The following is a 20,571-nucleotide window of genomic DNA, read 5'->3' on the forward strand; positions in this document are numbered from 1 at the left end:
CCGCAAGCTTATACGTCTCCTTCTACCTGTTCTACTCCCAAGCTGGTCGGAATTTATGTGCATTTGGTAGATGAAGTGACCAGATTACCATGTTTGTGCTTTGTTAGAAACATGCTAGGCAGCTAACTTGGATTAGTAACACAAAATCGTGGACTAATAGTGGAGTAGGAGTGGAGTAACCATGGCAGAACAACAGTGGAGTAATAATAGACTAACAGTAGCTTAAGAGTGGAGTAATGCTGGAGTAACCATGGAGTGATATTGGAGTAACAGTAGAGTAACAGTGTAGCAGTGGTGTAACAGTGGAGTAACACTAGAGTAATTGTGTAGTAAATAATAATGGAGTAATAGTGAACTAACAGAGGAGTAACGGTGGAGTAGTAGTGGAATAATAATGGAGTAACGGTACAGCATCAGCAGTATAGCTGTGGAGGAGTAGTGGAGTAACACTGGGGTGATAATGAGTATTAATGGTGTATTAGTGGTGTAACAGTAGAGTAATAGTGTACAATTCATCTTTTACAACAGTGTTTGAATAAAAGTACTGCTGGTTAGTAACCGAGTAAACCAGTAAATAATAATAATAATAATAATAAGATAATAATTATTAATGGATACTTCAAAGCACTTATTTAACTCGAATTTAACTGGTTTACTCAGTTTACTGGTATATAATTAATAATCAATGTTAGTTCAGAAATTTAAACATTTTAACAATTAAAATGTGTTTGTATTGCAATGTTTTGCAAAATAGATAGATGCAATATAAATTTTAATGCTACTTTTAATGCATACTATAAAATATAGGCATTTCAAAAACAAATGTAGTGTAGAAAAAAGGAAAACATATTACGAGATAAAAAAAGAAGTAAACTAAATAACAAAAACTAAAGAGAAACAATCTGTGTATGTTCTGTTCATTTTCATTTGGAAAGGAAGAGTTTTTTCTATGCAAATGAGATAAATCAATAATCCAAACTAAAAAACAATTAATATTACAAAAAGGATCTTTGCTGCTTTTTTTTTTTTTTTTTAAATCATTTCAGAAGTATTTTGTGGATAGAATTAATGAATGCTTGAATTAATGAATGGTGCGTATCAGTAATCACCAGCTAGCTGGTAACAAAAAGATTAAAGGTTAACGATGCCATTATCTCTGATGTCCTGTTAACATGGACCGCGATGTGCGTTTTAAAAATAGCAAGAAGAAGGTGAGAGTAAAAACTGACTGCCATGGCAGCTGAGAAAAGCTTTGCCAAATGAACAGTGCCACAATGTTTTGATAACCCGAAAAAAAAAAAAAAAAAACACTTCTGGGACAGGGGGTCAAGTGCAACGGATGAAAAATGTAAAAAAAAAAAAAAATGAAAAAGATTTCAGTACCCCATTACGAGTGAGAGATATGTGCACTCTCACCCCTCACTCATCTCTGGACTCGGAGCGTGACTCGTTCTTACCTCTGCCTCCGGAGGGCACTGTTGCCACATCACCGGTGCTGGGGATGCCCGTGCTGAGCCCGGTGCTGATAAGGTGCCCGTTGGTAGGCTTCAGACGCCAGTTCAGTCCGAGCAGATTGAGAGCTGGGAGAAGGAAGAGGAAAAAGAGGGATTTCTGAAAGCGAACATGACAGAGTACCTCAACATCGACACTGCGGCACGTATGCATCGCTAACCCAACATGACAGCGAGGAACTTCGCTACAATCCCCGCTCCCTGCCTGGAACGCGCACATCCGCTCATTAAACACCCTGATGCAGTTCGGCTCTGGCTCGGTGCCCACTCAGGCTTAGCCGAGCTTCACTTTACCTGAGTGACTCAGTGAGAAACCAGGCTTCAGCACAGACACCAGAAACGTCAAAACGCCCGTCCCTGATGACTCAGTCAAGCAGGCGGCGTGCTGATGTCGAGTGCCACATGACGAGATGCCACAAAAGGCACCGCGCTTATCTCGACATACACGGGCAACGTGAGGGACGGGAAAATTGCTTCGAAGAAAAAAAAAAAATGAAATTAGTTTTTAAGTCAGAGTCAGACGGAGGAATTGTTCATCCTGATTTCTTTATGAGGTTTTGGGTTTTTTATATTTTTGTCTGTGATGGCCCAATTTTCCCGTTTTCTTCTTTCTTATACACATGTATATATTTATAGGCGTGAGACATGCAGGAGTATTTACAGCATATTTACCAAGTGTGTAATATTTAAAAATAAACACACACACACACACATTCTTCTTACTATCATTTTGTTCTTTTTCTTTAATAAAAGCTGCACTTTTTGTAACGCCACCCAACCAACCACGTCATCAAGACTATCAGAGAGACCTTTTGCCGGCATTTAGTCCCCCATCAGGAGATAAAAGCATGTCCGCCCCCCCACTCCCAAAACACACACACACACACACTCATGCACGCTCGTTCCGTTCACACACTTCCACCCTGAGCAAAGATGCCGATGTCTGCAGTCTCAGTGATAATGACTCACCTCCGTGCTCAGTCCTCCATCACCCCTAAATCTCATCCCGGCAAAATCAATGCCTTCCTACTCGTCCCTCACACTCGCGCTCCGTCACACACACACACACACACACACACACACACACACACACACACACAGACTCTCTCACTCCAGAATGAATGCAGCAGGCCCTCTTATCATTCGTGTGTGAAGTGACTGCACTGGCCAAAAGAAAGTGCTGACTCCTCCAGCCCATCTGCTGCTCTGCTGTCAGCTACTCTATTGTCACTCATTTGGGCATGCACACACACACACACACACACACACACACACACATACGCACACACACTTCATCTTCTTCTTCTTCGTATTCCTCTTCGGTCCAGTCTGGCAGCAGACCCATGAGATGGGATTTCGCCGCTTTTCCAGCACCATGTGACTGGTACCGTAACCGTACCGTAACGAAGCAGTGCACTTGATTATTACGGTAAGAAACATACCAGACCACAATATTCCTACTTAAGCGTAACGAACCTAGAAAGTCTCATTTCTTTGGCTTTTTTAATTTTTTTAATTCTCTTCATAAAAATAAACTGAAAGCTCAATCCTGCTGCATCTGGTGAAAACCATTTTATATGCACTCGGTCCTCTATACTGTATGTTTCCGTCCCTCTCTCATTTTTTTTTCTACCTGCCTCACGTTAGCGGTAAACATTGGAGCACAGCACATAGACATGAACAGATCAGCGTCTGTGTGAAGCAGGTTATCAGCCTTGGTAACACTGATGCTTCACTGCTTACAATTTTCCTTTTTCTGTATAAAAGTTTAGCTTTCCCCGAAGAGAAGCGCTAGCTGGAACAAAACTAGCACATCCATAGTTTCAGGTTTAAGAAGAGTGTAATATTATTACCAGCTGTGTGGTGGGGAAATGCTTGCCAGCCGTGCCGATTGCCAGAACTCTGCTGGATGAAGGGGTTTCAATTTGATTCCACAGTCATTTCTATGCGATTCTGCAGCACGTTGCATTTCACTGGCTTTGTACTTTGCGCTCTTCGCAATGACAATAAAGTTGAATGTAAGGAGATGTAATGTAAAAATGTATTCATCTTCTATACCGATTATCCTGTATACAGGGTGACAAGGGGCCTGGAGCCTATCCCAGCAGACTTTGGACAGGGTAGACCCTGGACAGGGTGCCAATCTATCGCAGGACACACACACACACACACACACACACACACACACACACACACACACACACACACATCAGTTATCCCAATCTGCATGTCTTTAGACTGTGAAAGGAAACCAGAGTAGCTGGAGGAAACCCATCAAGCACGGAAAGAACATGCAAATGAAGATCAAGGTGGGAATCGAACCCGGACCCTGATGGTGCAAAACCACAGTGCTAACCATTAGAATTTTTTTTTTTATAATATTTTTGCAAATCTTGATTGCCTAATGCTCACATGCTCACTTTTTTTAAAAAAAATAATAAAATCACTTTGTAATCACCATCAAAATTAAAACTCTTTGTTCTTTTTTTTTTCAGATGTCCACAAACTTTTGGTTAAATTCAGCTTATTTTCACTAAAGACCAATAATCAGATAAACAGTTAAATAAGTTATATAATGAATTTACCCTGCACCAGTATGTCTGATGTGAAAAGGTAAATACCCCCTGGATACTTGATCAACAAATTAACCTAATGAACTGATAATTCGTTTTAGCTGATAGAACACAGTCGGACCTGATTGCAGCACCGTTGAATCTAAACCTTTCCTTCAAGAACTCACAGCGTGAAGTTCAAACCTTCCACGAGCTCATTATGGCAGGATCAAAGAAACTTCCAGAAATGCGAAAGAGGAGGGGAAAAAAGTTGTTCATATAGTGGAAGAAAAGGGTTACAAAGTCATTTTGAAGTCTTATGGACGCTGATGAGGACGCTAAGAGCCGCTAGAGCCAAATCGAGTCCAAGTATTGCATCTAAGTGCACAATTACAACTCCGATGAAACTGCAGAAGCTTCTAACTTGAGCTAATGTTGACATTCGGGACTTTGCAGTAACTAAGACATGGTGAAAATAAAAATGCATGAAAAACATGATAAAGGAGATTAGTTGGAGGGTAGCTAATACTGTAGCGGAAAGGACGACTAGCTATGAGAACCGTTAATGCTCTCCTGGTATTTACAAAACAGCACCTGGATATATATATTTTTCATGAAACATTTGGACAACACCGGTCCTGTTTGAAAAATTTCAAAGAAGAAAGATTGAAAGATTGAAATTCAATCTTTTAATGACAATTACAATTTTTTATAAACATTATTTGTTACATGACACAAGGACATTGATATACTACAATCAATATTAAGTATGAAGTCCTTGAAAACCTGCTATATCTGGCTGGGCAGAAAAGTCAAAAAAGCCGCCTGCGGTTCTCGGGTGTCACTCGATCCCTCCATATCGCCTGTTTGATTGCTTCCTGCAGATCATGCACAGAACTTAACCACAGAAGTTCACAATTCAGGCATGTTTTGTTTGGACACCCCGGCTTCAAAAAGTTAACGTCCTGCCACATATTTGTCCTATTCGTTAACTAAACCAGCTGATACGTGATACTAATCTACGGCATATGCCGTCTTAATACTTTTGGCCAGCAATTGAATTGGGTTTTGTAACAAGACCCAAAAAAACAAACAAACAAACAAACAAAAAAAAATCCCTGATGTCGTCACTCTTTTGAAAAGGCTTCAGGATAATATGTAATTATTTCTTCAGCAGAGGTATAAAGGCACAAACCTGTATTTAGCTCAATAATAAGTCAGCTAAATATACTGTAATATCCGTGTAATGGACCTTTTCCACACCGCTGTGCCGTGCAACTGCGATTAAAATAAATAATTAAAAAAAACTACCTCAATTATCGTTGCATTCACTAGATTTTCTGTTATCTATCTAACTTTTAGCAACTTTGTGCTGAAAGTTCACGACGAAAGTTCAGCTAGCTACCTAAGCTGACTAGCAAGCTAAAATTAGCTCTAGCTGATGCTAAACAAGCTAGCTAGCGCCTCTCTTTTAAGTGAACGCTAGTGTTTATTTTTTATAAGAAGATTTTGACATACTTGTGGCTTAAGTACAAGATACAGAAACATGAACCAAACATGCTATTCTCTTTGCGCGCTCTCATGACGTTTTTCTTCCGTTTTCCCTCGCTGCACCTGACTGATAGTGCAATCTGGATGCCGTAAGTCTGTCTAACACTAATACGGATGATGGGACGAAAATAAAATAATCGGATTGCTATTGTGTTTGGAATTTTGCTTCCTGTTGTTCTCTATAGAAATTTATTAGGCATGCGCTAAGCCTAATACTAAAATAACAATATCACTCATGACCTTATGTTTATGTCTCTATTGTAGGTGTCCAAAATTTCTCAGTGTGATGGTGAAATTACATCATATGGGATTTTGGATGTGGCGTAATTTCGCTCTGGAGCACACCATAAGCCTCGGTAAATCCTTCCCCGTCACGCATGTGTGCTTATCACCTTCACCAGAAGAAAAATGACGGAGTTGAAACACGCTCATCCCCAAAATGATTCCCGCTTAGCGCTATCTCCGGACATCAGAGCTCCTAATGCTGCTACAGACAGCAGGAAAACTTGGCCTACTTCATTCCTGCTGTAATACACTCTCATAAAAGTGTGTGAGCACCGCTGGCCTGTAGGGGTCAGTGTGCAGTGTATGTTAGGGCAGAGAACCCTACTGTACAGTACCTCTCTACGCACAGAAAGATAGAGAAACACCTCAACCTGAAAGTGCTGATTTTACAGCGAGAAAAGGCGTGTGAGCGATCGCTTTATTACATAACCGTGCCGAAAGTTTAATTAGGCTTGTGTTCTCATTACCAACAGCGTCATCATAAATGAGCGTACTTGCTTATACTTAAGTTTATTTATAATTCTTTTTTAATACTTATTCTTTAGCCATTTAGGTCATTCTACCTGGTTGGAGACAAACCGAAAGTCAAGGAGATGTAGTCAGACCTAATATAGCTCCTTCTAGATGGGTGGTGTTAAGTCAAAAGTCAAGGAGGTGGAGTCAGTCCTCATACAGCTACTTCTAGATGGGTGGAGCCACGCCAAAAGTCCAAAGTGTGGAGTCAGATCTGATCCAGGTCATTCTACCTGAGTAGAGTCAAACCAAAAGTCCAGGGAGTAAAGTTTGATAGTCATACAGCTGAAGGAGGAGGACATCTAACAGTCAGACAGCTCCTTTTACATGGGTGGAGTTTAGCAAAAAGTCCAAGAGGTGGGTACAGACCTGGTCTAGCTTTTGCTTCCTGTGTGGAGTCAAACCAAAATTTCAGGGGTGAAATCAGACCTCATCCAGGATCTTTTACATCAGGGAAGTCAAACCAAAGGTCCAAGAAATGGGTACAGACCTCATTCAGCTTCTGCTTCCTAGGTGGAAGTCGAACCAAAAGTCCAGGGCATTAAGTTAGATCTGATCCAGTTCCTTATACATGGGTAGAGTCACACCGACAATCCAAAAGGTGGAGTCAGACCTGATTCAGCTCTTTCTACATGGGTGGAGTCAAACTAAATATACAGGAGGTAGGGTCAGACCTGATCCAGCTCCTCCAGCCTGCATGGAATCGAGCTAAAATACCAGCGAGAACCTCCTGAAATAAGGTGACAAGCTAAGCACTCGGTCACACAGTACACTGTGACTAATTTAGAAACAGCACATTGACTAGTGTGTGTATATTTCTAGAACGTTCCAGCTCTCTAGATACCTACTCCTGTGTCATCCTCATCATCCCTGTCCATACATGGTGTCTATACCTGGTGTGTCTCTTGTGTAGAGTGTCTCAATTCTACACATTTCCTACGCACACATCTTCAACATTTTAAAAATGATAACAAGCCTCTCTAAGAACTACCCGAAACCAACGCATGCTGGAATTGGTGCTAGCTTTCCGCGCTGACGCTAATCTTCTACTGCCCTTAGCCAGGCTAATCAGATCTGCGGGAAAGTCTTTGACAAACTCAGTCGCAATAATCATGAATTATGAAGAGGAAACGTGTTAAATAAGAAATTAATGAGATGGTGCATAACACTTTATGTAATCTCGATGTATAATTCACTTGGTGAAAGAGCTGTATAAAATTACCTGCTAGGAAAGCGAGCGAGTGAGAGAGGAGACGCGGAGACGGAGAGACAGAGACGCAGAGACAGACAGGGAGGGTAATTCCTGGAGAATTCCCCCGTTACATCTAAGTCCATTTACTTAGCTCACAGGTCGAGTGATGGGAACGGGCTCGCTTCGGCCGTATACAATCGACGAGCGTCGGGGAACAAAACAGCCTTCTGACTGTAAATTTGGACAGGCATACAGACAGTATTTGCTGCGCAGATTACGCAGACCAGGAAATGCAGCTTTTTTACCTTCTCTCCTTATTGGATAAAAAAAAAAAATTGGTACTACAGTAATCTTATCTCATTTTGCTAAAAAGGTAAAAAAAAAAAACAAGTTCAAAGAAACAAAAGTTGGAGCGAGGGTGCAAAACTTTAAACTTTTCCAACACAAACACACACACCCTGAATGTGTAAATTTGCGCAAAAATATGCCCTCATATTCTCCATATGTACAAAAAAACACATTTGAACATTTGCACCTTTCAAACCATTTGTGCATTTTTTTTTTTTACAGCATACACAAAAGTCTTCAAACTTGTCTACACATTTTTAGAATGATGTGTGCATATCGTTTTATACGCTCACAACCTTTTTTTTTTTTTTTTAACTTTTTCTTTTCTTTCCTTCCCCGACTCGGTAAGCGGCAAACGCTTCTTCTCAGGATGTGCGCTAGTACTACGCCATCCTCCTCCGCTGCTTTTCTTAACCATGTGTTTTACAGTGCATTCGCATTACGCGTTCGCACGGCGCGGCGCATCTGTTTCCGTTCAAACCGTGTGAAAAAGCCTTGTAACATGCCACTGCTTAAAGCGTGAAATATGAATTGCCATTTAAACGTGCAAATTAATGTTTAAAAGGAGACATGATTGACAGGCGTGCTTCAAGCTCGGTAGAGAGAGAGGCGAAGATTTAGGATCGACGCAAATCCGTCTCATGACGAGGTCCCTTGTAAGCGGTTGTGGTTGCCGGACCGCCGGTTTCTCGGACGAGCATATTTTCTCGGGTCAGCTCGTGGTTCCACGCAATGTTGAGTGGTTTATCGAGCACCAGGCAAAAGACAGACGTGTCGTGCCAGTAAGTGACTAAGCGGATGAGTCAGGCGGGGGGAGCCGTTTACACACTGTGTGTCGAGGAGGCTAGTTTATCTCTTAAGGCAAAAAAAAAAAAGCTGGTTTACAAGCTGCCAATATGCACACACACACACACACACACACACACACACACATATATTCCAGAGATATAACCAAATATTCACAATTCAAGATTCAGAATCTTTTTTTCATTAGAAATCTTGCCAGAATGGTTCACAGGGCATCTGGTTGAGCCTAGAGGTGCGTGTCGAAACTGGGATCCTGCGGGATTCAACAAAAAAGCTGTGTAAGAGGAAGGTTTTTACTTTTGTGCGGGCATGAACGAGCAGTCGGACACGAAGCTCCCGGGATAAACAAAGACCTCGTTCATTAACGCGAACTTCCATCGGCAGGATCTCATTATTACATAACAACCTTCATGCAGAGCAGTATTCCCGGTAAAGCTGTGAATCACAGGTAGACAGATGACTCAATTCGATTTTTGGGCGCTGCAACTCTCAATTAGATTCAGCAACGCTAATGTTTAACACCAGCAGGAATATTTGGTTGAAAAAAAAAAAACGTCGTGGTGATGATCATTTCCCAGCCTTACGGATGTTGCGGTAACGTTGGTATTGGGTTGTTTTTTTAAGGTTAGAATTACTATACCATAATATTGATTGACATTACAATATTAATGCCAAACCGACAGCCTGTGCTGGGTCGAACCATGATCGTTGTGGCAGGAGCACCTTGTGCCAGCCGTTGGAGAACAGGATGTACAGTATGCTAGTACAAGCACGTACATAACAACAAGCAATACAAAAAATTAATCAAAAAATGATCCAAAATACAAGGGTGAGTCAAAAATTATTCGCTCTCTGGCTGTAGAGTTTGTTTTAATGAACTAATAGATCAATTTTCATTATAATCTACTTTCTTTTAGAAAACAAGTTGTAGTTAAAGATGTTTTAGAGCCACGAATGCACCGCTGTCTTCACTTCTTCATCAAAAGTGAATCTTCGTCCTTGTAGGGCTGCTTTCAGGGGAATGTTGATTTTTTAACATCTTTTCCTGATAATGTTCCCATATTGACCCTTGAGAACCCCCCAGAAAAGTCCAAGTACGCATCGATTTTCCAGCTGATGGTTGACTTTTGAACATCGGTCCAAATTTAGTTTACAGATATACAGTACAAATGCTTCTGTTCATGCTCTTCCGTGAGTCGGGTACACCCTCAGACCACAAAAAATCAAATCGCTGCACGCTGCTCTTCTTCCGTGCAAATCACAAGTGGGGCATCAATTTTTGCTCGCACCACAGTTGCAAATGAACTGATGTAACACGTTCACACCTGCACAGCGGCGACTGGGGAGACTGTAGCCCTGAACGGAAAGCGCTGATGAGACCAATAGGAGTTTTGAAATATTCTGTGCGGATATAAGTGCGGATCATTTTTGACTCATCCTCGCATTAAATTGGAAAGCAGCCAAAGGTTGAAAAACAAAAAACAAACCCTAATGCTTAATGTCAGATCTTTTCTATGCATCCAGCAGACATGATGCAGTTTGGATGCTGTGCAAACACCATATTACAGTAATCTGGGAGCTAAGAAGCAATTCACAGTAATGTTTCTGAAAGAAAATGAAACAGAGACGAGCATTACGACACTAAGATGCGTGACATGAGATATACACACACGCTGTGTGCGGGAAGCTGTTGTATCCATTCTAGGCTCTGATCAGAATTCTAAACCCTGTTAGAAATTTAAGGGACCAAAGGTTGTATGTTGTGCGAATGGATCTTAATCGAAATATAAATGCTCTGAATAAAGGTAACAATTTCGCTGTTTTGGGGTCGTATTTGCAATGTTGTGAATGTGATGTTCATTATTTCAACATAATTTTATCAAAGTCTTTCTACAACGTTGTCCTGATGGTGTGCCTCATCACAACGTCTTTACAACTATATGACATTGTTAATCTGATGTTAGGGTTCCTGCTGAGATGCCAGTTTCGTAGAGGTTTAAAGTAGAAAAACTAGCCTCTAATAAGCATTAAAACACTGTCACTTTTTTAATTTTGATTGTTTAAATGGTACGTTTTTTCTCTTGCCAATTAGTCCGGTAGGTGGCAGTATTGCACCCACCAACCATAACCTCAAAAGAAGAAAAAAATGCAATACTCTCATAAAATGCAAGTATTTATGGAAGATGCGAGAAGTTTGGATCGTCTGCAAAAGTTGTGCTCTATCTCTCTTTCTTTCTTTCTCTCTCTCTCTCTCTCTCTCTCTATATATATATATATATATATATATATATATATATATATATAAATTCCCCCTTAAAAATTCCGTCAATTTTACCTAAATAATAAAAAATAATGTGAGTAGATTCTGAATCGAAAACTGACCCATCAGCCCATAATCCCATCGATTAAATCATAAACAGCTCTGATTCTCATCCAGCTATTTTTAATGCGCCTCACACACAAGCAACATCAGTTCCCCAAAACATGATTTAAAGAAATGTCAGGAATGTACTGTGTGTACAACTTTTTTGAGATTTCCTTTGCACAGGTTTCATTTCACTAGAATATACGAGAAGGATATGTTTAAATTCCCTCAATAGGCGATATTTAGGTCAGCCATCCTAGTATTCAGCTAAGCCTTCTCCTTTTAATCCTCCTGGAAACGAGTCTATGTCCTTATAAAGAACTGTTACACAATATGCCGGCATGTACAGTGGGTGCAATGCATGATGGGTGCATTGCTTCTCGTTCTTCCCTCCTTACCCTGACGCTCCCGTCGCTCTGGAATAGGATCAACCTGGACTCATCGGACCGCATGACCTTTTTTTTCGTTTCTCCGAAGTTCATGCTTTATGCTTCTTAGCAAATTAAAGTGTCTCACTAACAAGTGGTTTTCTCGTGGACATGCAAGACTTTTCTTCAGCACTAAGGCTTTAATAATAATAATAAAGGCTTTAAACAATCTCCTTAGTTGTTTTCTTTGTACATCCAGAGCCACCATGAATTCCTCAATCCCATTCCTTGCATTTTTGCACTCTTTCACATTAAACCTAATTAGCTTGTGTGTTCCTTTACCAGTTCATTTGCTATCCTCGCAATACTCCTCCACGGCTCTGCGTATTTCTGACCACTGCCCATTATTCCTGGTCTGTTCTATTTAGCTGGTGCCCTTCATTTTGATTCTAATTGCCCTATCCGTTTCTGCCCATGCGTTTCTCTGCTCATTTGGATTGTTAATGAACGCCTCGCACTTTACCTCCATCTGCCTCCAGACAGTGTTCTAGTAGCCTACGCATCTGAGAGTCATATCTACTTTTTTTTAAACTGCAAATTTGACTCAGAGACTTCTCCCTTACCCTTATAATAAAAAAAGACCTTGAAATTATAGAGCCAGAGTTTTTACAAAGGATGCTATCGAGACACGTGTCCCTTTTCAGTCAAACTCAAAGAGGAGGATGTTGATGGAAAAGGGACATCAGCCTGGATGAGCCTAGACCGTAATCATACGAGAGGTGTTCAAGTCAAACCAGGACATGTAATTAAATTTCAAAGTGTAAATTAGAATGACATTTACAGAAGCACAGCACGTGATGGGTGATGGATCTCTTAGCCGCAGTAAAACATTTGAACTGCGCAAAGGTTTTTTTTTTTTTACAGAAGGCAGGATGTCCGTGAATGACGATTCCAGCCGAGGTGGCTCAGAGCCCACTGCAGAATATTCACTGAGTGGAACATCTTATCTTTAGGCCATTAAAGGAGTTCCTGGGAGGCCAGCGTTTCAGACATGTAGCAGGCAACCCTGAGAAAACACTTGATGCATATATGGAGTAATAAATGGAATGTTTACTCCCCTAACTGTGTTCCCGGTTTGAATTGAACACCCCTCATAATTTGGGAACTAATTCATTTATACACTAGGTTTGTGATTATCTTATAATGACTGGTAAATATCACCCAGGCTCTCAAATGTAACCCCAAACTACTAATAACGGTGCTATTTAGGTACAAAACCAGTAATACTTGGCTCATCTTTTTGATCAACTCACTCAGTGACCATCAACTTTAATCTGCTTAGTAGACAAAGTTTTTTTGTCCTTTACCAAGATTTTTTAAAAAGCATTTACTGGAAATTCTGAAGGCCGTCTGTCGTTTCGATGGAAACAAAATGAGTTACCCACAGTACTCCACTGCTGTACACGCAATGCAAAACCATTCAAGCTGCGCTTTACTAGTAAAAAAAAAAAAAATCCTTAATTTTGCTTAAGTGCTAATTTTTCCCCAGGGATGAAACTGCCCAATTTAATAGAGTTCTTATAATTCTAATTTCAGATCTGTGCTATTCAATCTCTTATGCAATTGAATTGATCTTTTGTTGGTCAGTTTTTCATTCAGATTTGATTGACACTTTTTCAGTTACTTAGGTAAACCTCAAAAGATTCCAACAAACCAATCATAAGAATATTAAGCTTATTTATACTCAAATGTTACTTAAATTATAAATGCATTTTTTTTAAGAGAATCTAGCTTCTTCCTAAAAACTAGCAAAATTTTCTGCTAACAGAACAAGACATTTTTCACTTACAATTTATGTAACATTCAAGTTTATTAATTTAATTTAATATTTGGTTAGTAATAATCTTATGTTAAGAAATTATAGACAGTAGTGCTAGATTTAGGAATATTCCACTTGCTTAGATAATAAGATTTTTTTGTACAAATTTAAAATGATTTTGACAAATATAATAATAATTAAAAAAAAAACGAACCAGCTCCATCAAATGCTCGCGTTTTTTCAAGAGTATGGCTTCTTCTTTTAAATTCATGGACCGGTTGGTGCAATACTGCCACCTACTGGACTGGAGTGTGGAGGAGAAGAATGGCAGGAAATATGATCATCACTTTGGACGAGACGTGACATTTAAACAGTCAACGACACAAGTAACATGACATTTCTGTGTTTATTAGTTACATTTAGTAGTTTTTAATACTTGAAAAAGCTGTAAGAAATATACATGAACTCCTTGAAACAAATAAGACAGTCAGCTTTAGTGCTTCTGAATTGAATCAAAAATGAAAATGGCTAAATATAGAATTAAATCTAAAGCCTCTGTATAATTCACAGCTCTATTTATCAAGAAAAAAAAAGATTATTGGTGCCGACTATACAACTGTTTATTGCAAAACCGGTTGTCCCGCTATGTTCTCTTAACCTTTATCCTCACCCTGCAGCCGTCGTCCCTCCCACAGATTCCCTTAAACACAGCGATTGATTAGCGATAGCAAATAAATTATTCACAAGTCCTTTTTTTTTATGCTGCGTATATACCATCAGCTCTTCAGTAGGGCCGAGCTAACAGAGCTTTGAAGTGCGACTACAAAGAGCAGGAAGGAAGAAACAACCCAGAGTCAGGAAAGAACATAGAGCGAAGAGGACCAGGCAAGAAAGACTGAGAGATACAGAGTCTTCCCATGTCTGTCCATATCTGTCTACGTTTTTGCATACACATTAGCTTCTGATCATATTGCAAGTAATACTAATCATAATAACAGCAGATAAAACACCAATACTGATACATGTAACACGTCTAACTTATCATCTCCATCTTTCCCTTAGGGAAGAAAGCAACTCCTGTATGTTCTTCTAAGGAAAACAGGGAGTGGAGGATGTCCCTGAGGATCTCACACACACACACACACACACACACACACACACACACACACACACAGACACGCAGACGTACACGTGCGCGCACACACACAACCTCAACCGTGCTGACGCAACTCGGCTCCACTTCAGAGCAATATCTGGCTGACCTTACAGGAGCCTCTACTGTCACCAGCTACGCACACCCTTTAGAAAGAATGTGTGTTTGGGTGTGCAAGCGAGTCTATGAGGTAAGAGAACATAATAAGAGATAAACACCGGTAGGACGTAAACACCCATACTCTAAGGGCGCCGATATATACGAAACATTGAATGTGAATCATTTACCGAACCGTGAGCAAGCATGAAGCAATCGCACTTACACTTACAGCAAGTGTGTATAAAAACAAGCAGTGTAAAGCACCTGGTTCTGTTATTTACATCGATGTAGCTCGGGGTGTGTAACTTAACAAGAGAAAAGCACGCATGTCGATGTGTACTTGTGCGCATCATGTAGTAAAACGTGTGCGTAATTAAGTTCGAAGCTGCAACAAGATTATGATTATTCAGACTAGATGTGTTTTTTTTTTAATACTCGAGAAATTTTAATGAATTATAAATAATACAGGTGGCACGGTAGTGTAGTGGTTAGCACTGTCGCCTTGCACCTCCAGGGTCTGTGTTCGATTCCCGTCTCCGTGTGCGTGGAGTTTGCATGTTCTCCCCGTGCTTGGTGGGTTTCCTCTGGGTACTCTGGTTTCCTCCCGCGGATAAGGCTATTTGGCGTTCCCTTATTCCTCATAGTGCATTGGCACCGCAGGTGTACCACAATCCAAAGAATTTGGGTGTTCTCAAATTGCCAAAAGGGCATTGCCACCGCGGGGTAAGGCCCTGAACAAGGTGTAAAAAAAGTGAATTGCATGAGAAGAGCGATAACACACACGTTCTGGGTGACCTCTGAGATCTGTATTGAAGAAATAGTAAAATATGGGACCTTTAAACTTGAGGTTCTCCATTCAAACTAAGTGTACTGTAGATTAAATTGAATATACTGTAAGTACATTCAATCATCTTCTACAGGCGATTTGGAAGCACCAATTAGCCTAATCTGCATGTCTTTGGACTGTGGGGGGGGTAACCAAAGTACCCGGAGGAAACCCACCAAGCACAGGGAGAACATCCCTGCAAACTCAAATCCTCGACCCTGGAGACGTGAGACCACAGTGCTAACCACTACCCCATCTTATCTACGCCTTTTATGATTTACGGTATTCCAAATACTAGCAAGTGTCAGATTTGGTATCTTGCTGACACGTTAAATGAAATTGTAAAAACATTCAACTTCATTCTGCAGAAGGAAAAATACCGACAAGGCTTTTTATTACTCTCATTAGCCAACCATTGACATTCTGATCATGGTTTCAAGTCTCAATACAGACAGCTCCTCTAATCAATGTGCAATTATCTCAGACAGTTCAATACGTCTCTTCTGATCAAGTTCTCAGGTGCGTTTGAAGAATCAAATTTCCGAACTAAACCGCTACATTTCCTGGTCTTGAATAAATACACGTTTCCAGTGAAACCCAACTGAGCCGAAGCAATCCAATCCAAAAGTATCATTTTCACTGATTCAGAGCAGACAAACAGATAAATATCTGAGATTACACCAGCAGTCTTCCTTTTTTTATTTATTTTTTTTTAAACCCCCCCCACCCCGTTTACAACAAACACATACAGCTAGTTTATGGTGGAAATGTTGTTTGCAGTCTTGCTCATCTCCTCGTGTGTGCCTCTGATATGTGTTTGATTGAGGTTTACAGGTGGCTTCGCTTCCGCAGCCGCGAATACAAATCAGAGGCTACGGTGTGATACAGCAGCGAGGACCGGGTCCCTCGAGGACTCGTTCAATCTGATTGCATCAGGCTCTCCAACCCTGCCTCCCGCTCCTGCTCCAACTTACTTCACACCTATTAGTCAGTTTACAGAGTCTGCTTCATATCGAAACTGACACTTTTTCATTTCATTTGCTATTAGGATGAGGATTTTTTGTTTAGTTTTTTTTGCACATAATTGAGCGCACCAAAAAGCAAAAAAAAAATTTTCAGGGACTAAAAATGTTCTCATTTACTGGCCAGAGATACGGAAATTGCTGCGCCAACTTTTGCCAAATGTGTACCCCTGATGGGGCATTCAGTTCTGACCAAAATCAGAGAAATTGTTCCAGTGATATTTCTACATGAACATGGTGCAAACCTGGAGTGCCTTCGTTTCGGCATGCTGTTTTTGGCATTGTTGGCTAACTGTACTCTCAAGCTTCACGTATTGTAGGAACTCACACCGGTTTCTCAGTGAATCGTGGACAAAAACACCAGTTTTAGCAGACGATAACCATAACATGAATAAACAGACAGGCATCAGGCATCACATGGCACACTTTTCCCTAAATCAACATGATCTGCTGGATTTCCATGGTCTCCTGAGGTGTAAAGTTCAGCACTGAACAAATGACCCACGCCAACAGAGAGGAAAACTTAGAAACCGTGCCCCGAAAAACCTAATTGAGCTTTGCTTTTGGTGCGCAGTATAGAGGCCGGTTCATGTGTGAGAATGATTCATAAATGCCACATTGTGTTGCTGAGTCTAGACCTGATCATCTGAAGTAACCCCAGATCATAACACTGCCTCCAGAGGCTTGTACAGTGGGCACTATGCATGATGGGTGCATCGCTTCATCTGCTTCCCTTCTTACCCTGACGCGCCCATCACTCTATAATAGGGTCGGTCTGGAAGTTCTCATCAGTGTTCGCCCATAGAAACGCTCTTACTTTTACAATTATATATAGTTCTGCTCTGACATCACAGGAAGATATATACAGTAGTAAAGTTACCATGGAGTTCTCACTCACTCACTCATCATCTTTATCCGGTATACAGGGTCATGGGGGCCTGAAGCCTATCCAAGAAGACTTAGGGCACGAAGCGAGGTACACCCTGGATGGGGTGGCAACTAACAACGGCAATTGGGGAACACCAATTAGCTTAATCTGCATGTCTGTGGACTGTGGGAGGAAACCGGAGTACCCGGAGGAAACCCACCAAGCACTCTGATCACAGATCCTGAAGCGGGAATCAAACCCGGAACCTGGAGGTGCTAGGCGACAGTGCTAACCACTAAGCCGAAGAAAAATCTTTAACATAAGGGCTAAGAGTCAGGATTTGTGGTTGTTCAATGATAAAGCACCGCTAGATCGCACTCTTTAGTTAGAGGCTTAAATTTGACATCAGCAGCATCGTGGATAGTGCAATAACATGTCTAATGAATGAAATGTCAACAGGAAAGTTGTGGGGAAAGAACCAAAACTCCTGACTTGTGCCCGACATCTGAGACATGATGTCCAACCTGTTTTATCCATCTGAAGCTTTACACACCTTTACACACCACTTACGATGTTGCCTCAAGCATGCAAGTTTAATTGAGTTTCAGGAAGTGCCTCACTCACTCACTCACACCCACACACACACACACACACACGACAGTAGCTGTATCCACCTGCCTCTGGAGTCACAGTGTTTGACACATCATCTCTAGTCAAATCTGCACGACTCCAAAGATTTAAGCCTCTTGCTTGGTATTATCACTCCACTCCACTCCACAGTGGCCCAAGTCAGATCACACGCACACGCGCACACACACATACAACAGCATCTACCTATCTCTCTGGCCAGCTCTCTGTCTCATACACACTTGCAAAAACTCGCTGGGAATGATGGCAGGAAGGAGAAAGGAAGCGAGGGGGAAAAAAAAAGCAGTATATTTGGAGTGAAGTGTCATTTTTATCTGCTGGAGGCGAAGGGGGCCGGAGTGTGTCAGCAGCGAGGCAGGCAGATGGCACACGGCTGTGGGTTAGAGATTGGCTGGCGTGCGATTTATCTCACAGAGACAGAGAATCTCCAGCATCTCGATGTGTGTATGTGTGTGTGTGTGTGTGTGTGTGTGTAACAGAAAGTGTGGGCTGCGCGTAATGGCACGGAGAGTGTGTGATAAAGCCGCAGCCTGAAATGGAGGTCAGAAAGTGTTCTAGTCGGAGACTGTGGAATGAAGCAATGCCCGTGTCCATATGAAGCCGGAAATGCATTTAACACAGGGTCAAATCGACACACACGCGAGGCGCACTGACGCAAGCCTAAAGGGCGTCTGACTCACCGCGTGACTGGCCGATGAGACACGACGAGCGAGTTGCGCTGCTTTATAAAGCAACTGCAGGCAAATACTACAGCATGACCCTTCGATAAATACTCTATTGTTAAAACGAAAACACAAAGGACTATATCTTCTATTGATTTCGTCCATCGTATGTTCTGTTTCTGCGTTTGAAAAAAAAAAAGAAATGCCGGGGAGTGAGCGCATTAGATTAAAGAGGAACATTTTGTGCATTCGCCTAATTTAAATGCAGGCTCTGTATCAAAGGCTTACTGTAGGAAGCGTTCTGGAGTTTTATCAGCGACTTTTAATCGAAAAATCAGACGGCTACTATAGAAAAAGGCACAATAAATACAATTAGAATTAACCTCTTCCATTCTGATTAATTGTAAATGATGGTGACATATATGCAGTGGTGGCTCAGAGGGCTAAGGCACCGACTTACTGATCGGAAAGCTGGTGGTTCGAGCCCAGGCTCAACCAGGTTGCCATTGGTAGGCCCTTGAGCAAGGCCCTTAACCCTATCTGGTCTAGATGCGATGTATTGTGGACAGTGTTGGTGGAACTGTGTTAAAAAGTAACGTGTTAGAGTACCTAGATTACTTTTTTGATGAAACAAGTATTTTAACGCATTAGGTCCGCCAAGTAAGTACTCAGTTATTTAGTTACTTTTTCAAAAATGTAATCCGTTAATTAGACAATTTATGTAATCCCTGAGTAAGACAGCAGTCATTCCCAATCCGTTGCTGTGTGTGTGAAAGTCACTGTCACCTCGGACCTCCAGGGTCCAGACAGGCTCGATTCCCGTCTCTGTGTGCATAGAGTTTGCATGTTCTACCTGTGCTTGGTGGGTTTCCTCCGGGTACTCCGGTCTCCTCCCACAGGACAAAGTTATGCAGGTTAGGCTAACTGGCGTTCCCGAATCGCCCGTAGTGAATCAAAACCCAAATCAAAAACTGATCCAATGAATCAAATAACTGAGCTGACCAGCAAATGATTAAACTGTATAACTGATTAAATGGCACAGCTCTAGTCTCATTGTTCATCATGGTGTATGATCTGACAGTTATTACATCTTGCCTTCCAATTACGCTGCACTTCCGTTTACAACCGGTAACAACATGAGTTGTTTTCCATGACATTATCAAGTGGGCGTATTTGGGGACCCCTGTGTGTTAAAACGCCCTACGAGCTATACAATGAATGCTGGTGTTTTCTTTCTCGTGAAGAATTTGCACTAGTGTTATAGAGCATACAGTCTTGAGAATTCCCTGATTTCTTCATATTTGCATTAAATTAAATGATGTGGATAAAATGTAAGAAATTTACCCTAAAATACAATAAAAAAAGATTAATTGTTTACATAACAACCTCAGCAGCAACCTTATTTCCCCTCTCGTCTGTTCCAACCACTCAGCATTCAGCATCACTGGCCTGATCATCTCTCATCATCTGCACCTTTAGACTGACTTTAGTTAGATGTTGTTTTTTTTTTGATGCTCTTAATGAAAATAAATCATTTACGAATCCTTAAAACGTCTGACACACACGGTATTACAGGGTCATGCTCCCCTTCACTGCCATCATTTCCCTAATTTTATTTATAATTTTCGCCTTCATGTCTCCTCATTGCTCAGCATTGTAACGTGTGCACCTTTTCTCAGTCCAGCATTTATTCAGTTTCTCTATTCCTCCCGTCCTATTCCTTTCTTTCCAAATTTTTTTTAAATCTACTGTATGCCTCTGTTCTCAAATGTGCCTGCATTTATTTATTTATTGTTGTTTATGATTATATGCTCTTATCACTTTGACTGATTTTGATGATGGATGTTTGAAGTGGCGCGTAACGAAAAAAACGATCAATAATTAATAACAAAAAAAGTTTTAATTACAGCGTAAACCTTTGAAGAAGTTTCATTCGCAATGTGTAAAAAAAAGCAGGCAGAGGTTCAGTTAACAAAGTGTCT

At 41.0% G+C, this 20,571-nt stretch overlaps 1 protein-coding gene across 1 annotated transcript in view; it reads right to left on the reverse strand.

Moving 5' to 3' along the window:
* The window catches only part of tenm2b (teneurin transmembrane protein 2b), a 141,338-nt gene that overhangs the window by 50,262 nt on the left and 70,505 nt on the right, over positions 1-20,571 (reverse strand). Inside the window, exon 5 of the mRNA XM_053478437.1 lies at positions 1,458-1,580. Within this exon, the coding sequence (XP_053334412.1) occupies positions 1,458-1,580 (123 nt within the window). The remainder of the gene's footprint in view (positions 1-1,457; positions 1,581-20,571) is intronic.

Source organism: Clarias gariepinus, chromosome 19 (genome assembly GCF_024256425.1).
Source record: "Clarias gariepinus isolate MV-2021 ecotype Netherlands chromosome 19, CGAR_prim_01v2, whole genome shotgun sequence".
Taxonomy (NCBI): domain Eukaryota; kingdom Metazoa; phylum Chordata; class Actinopteri; order Siluriformes; family Clariidae; genus Clarias; species Clarias gariepinus.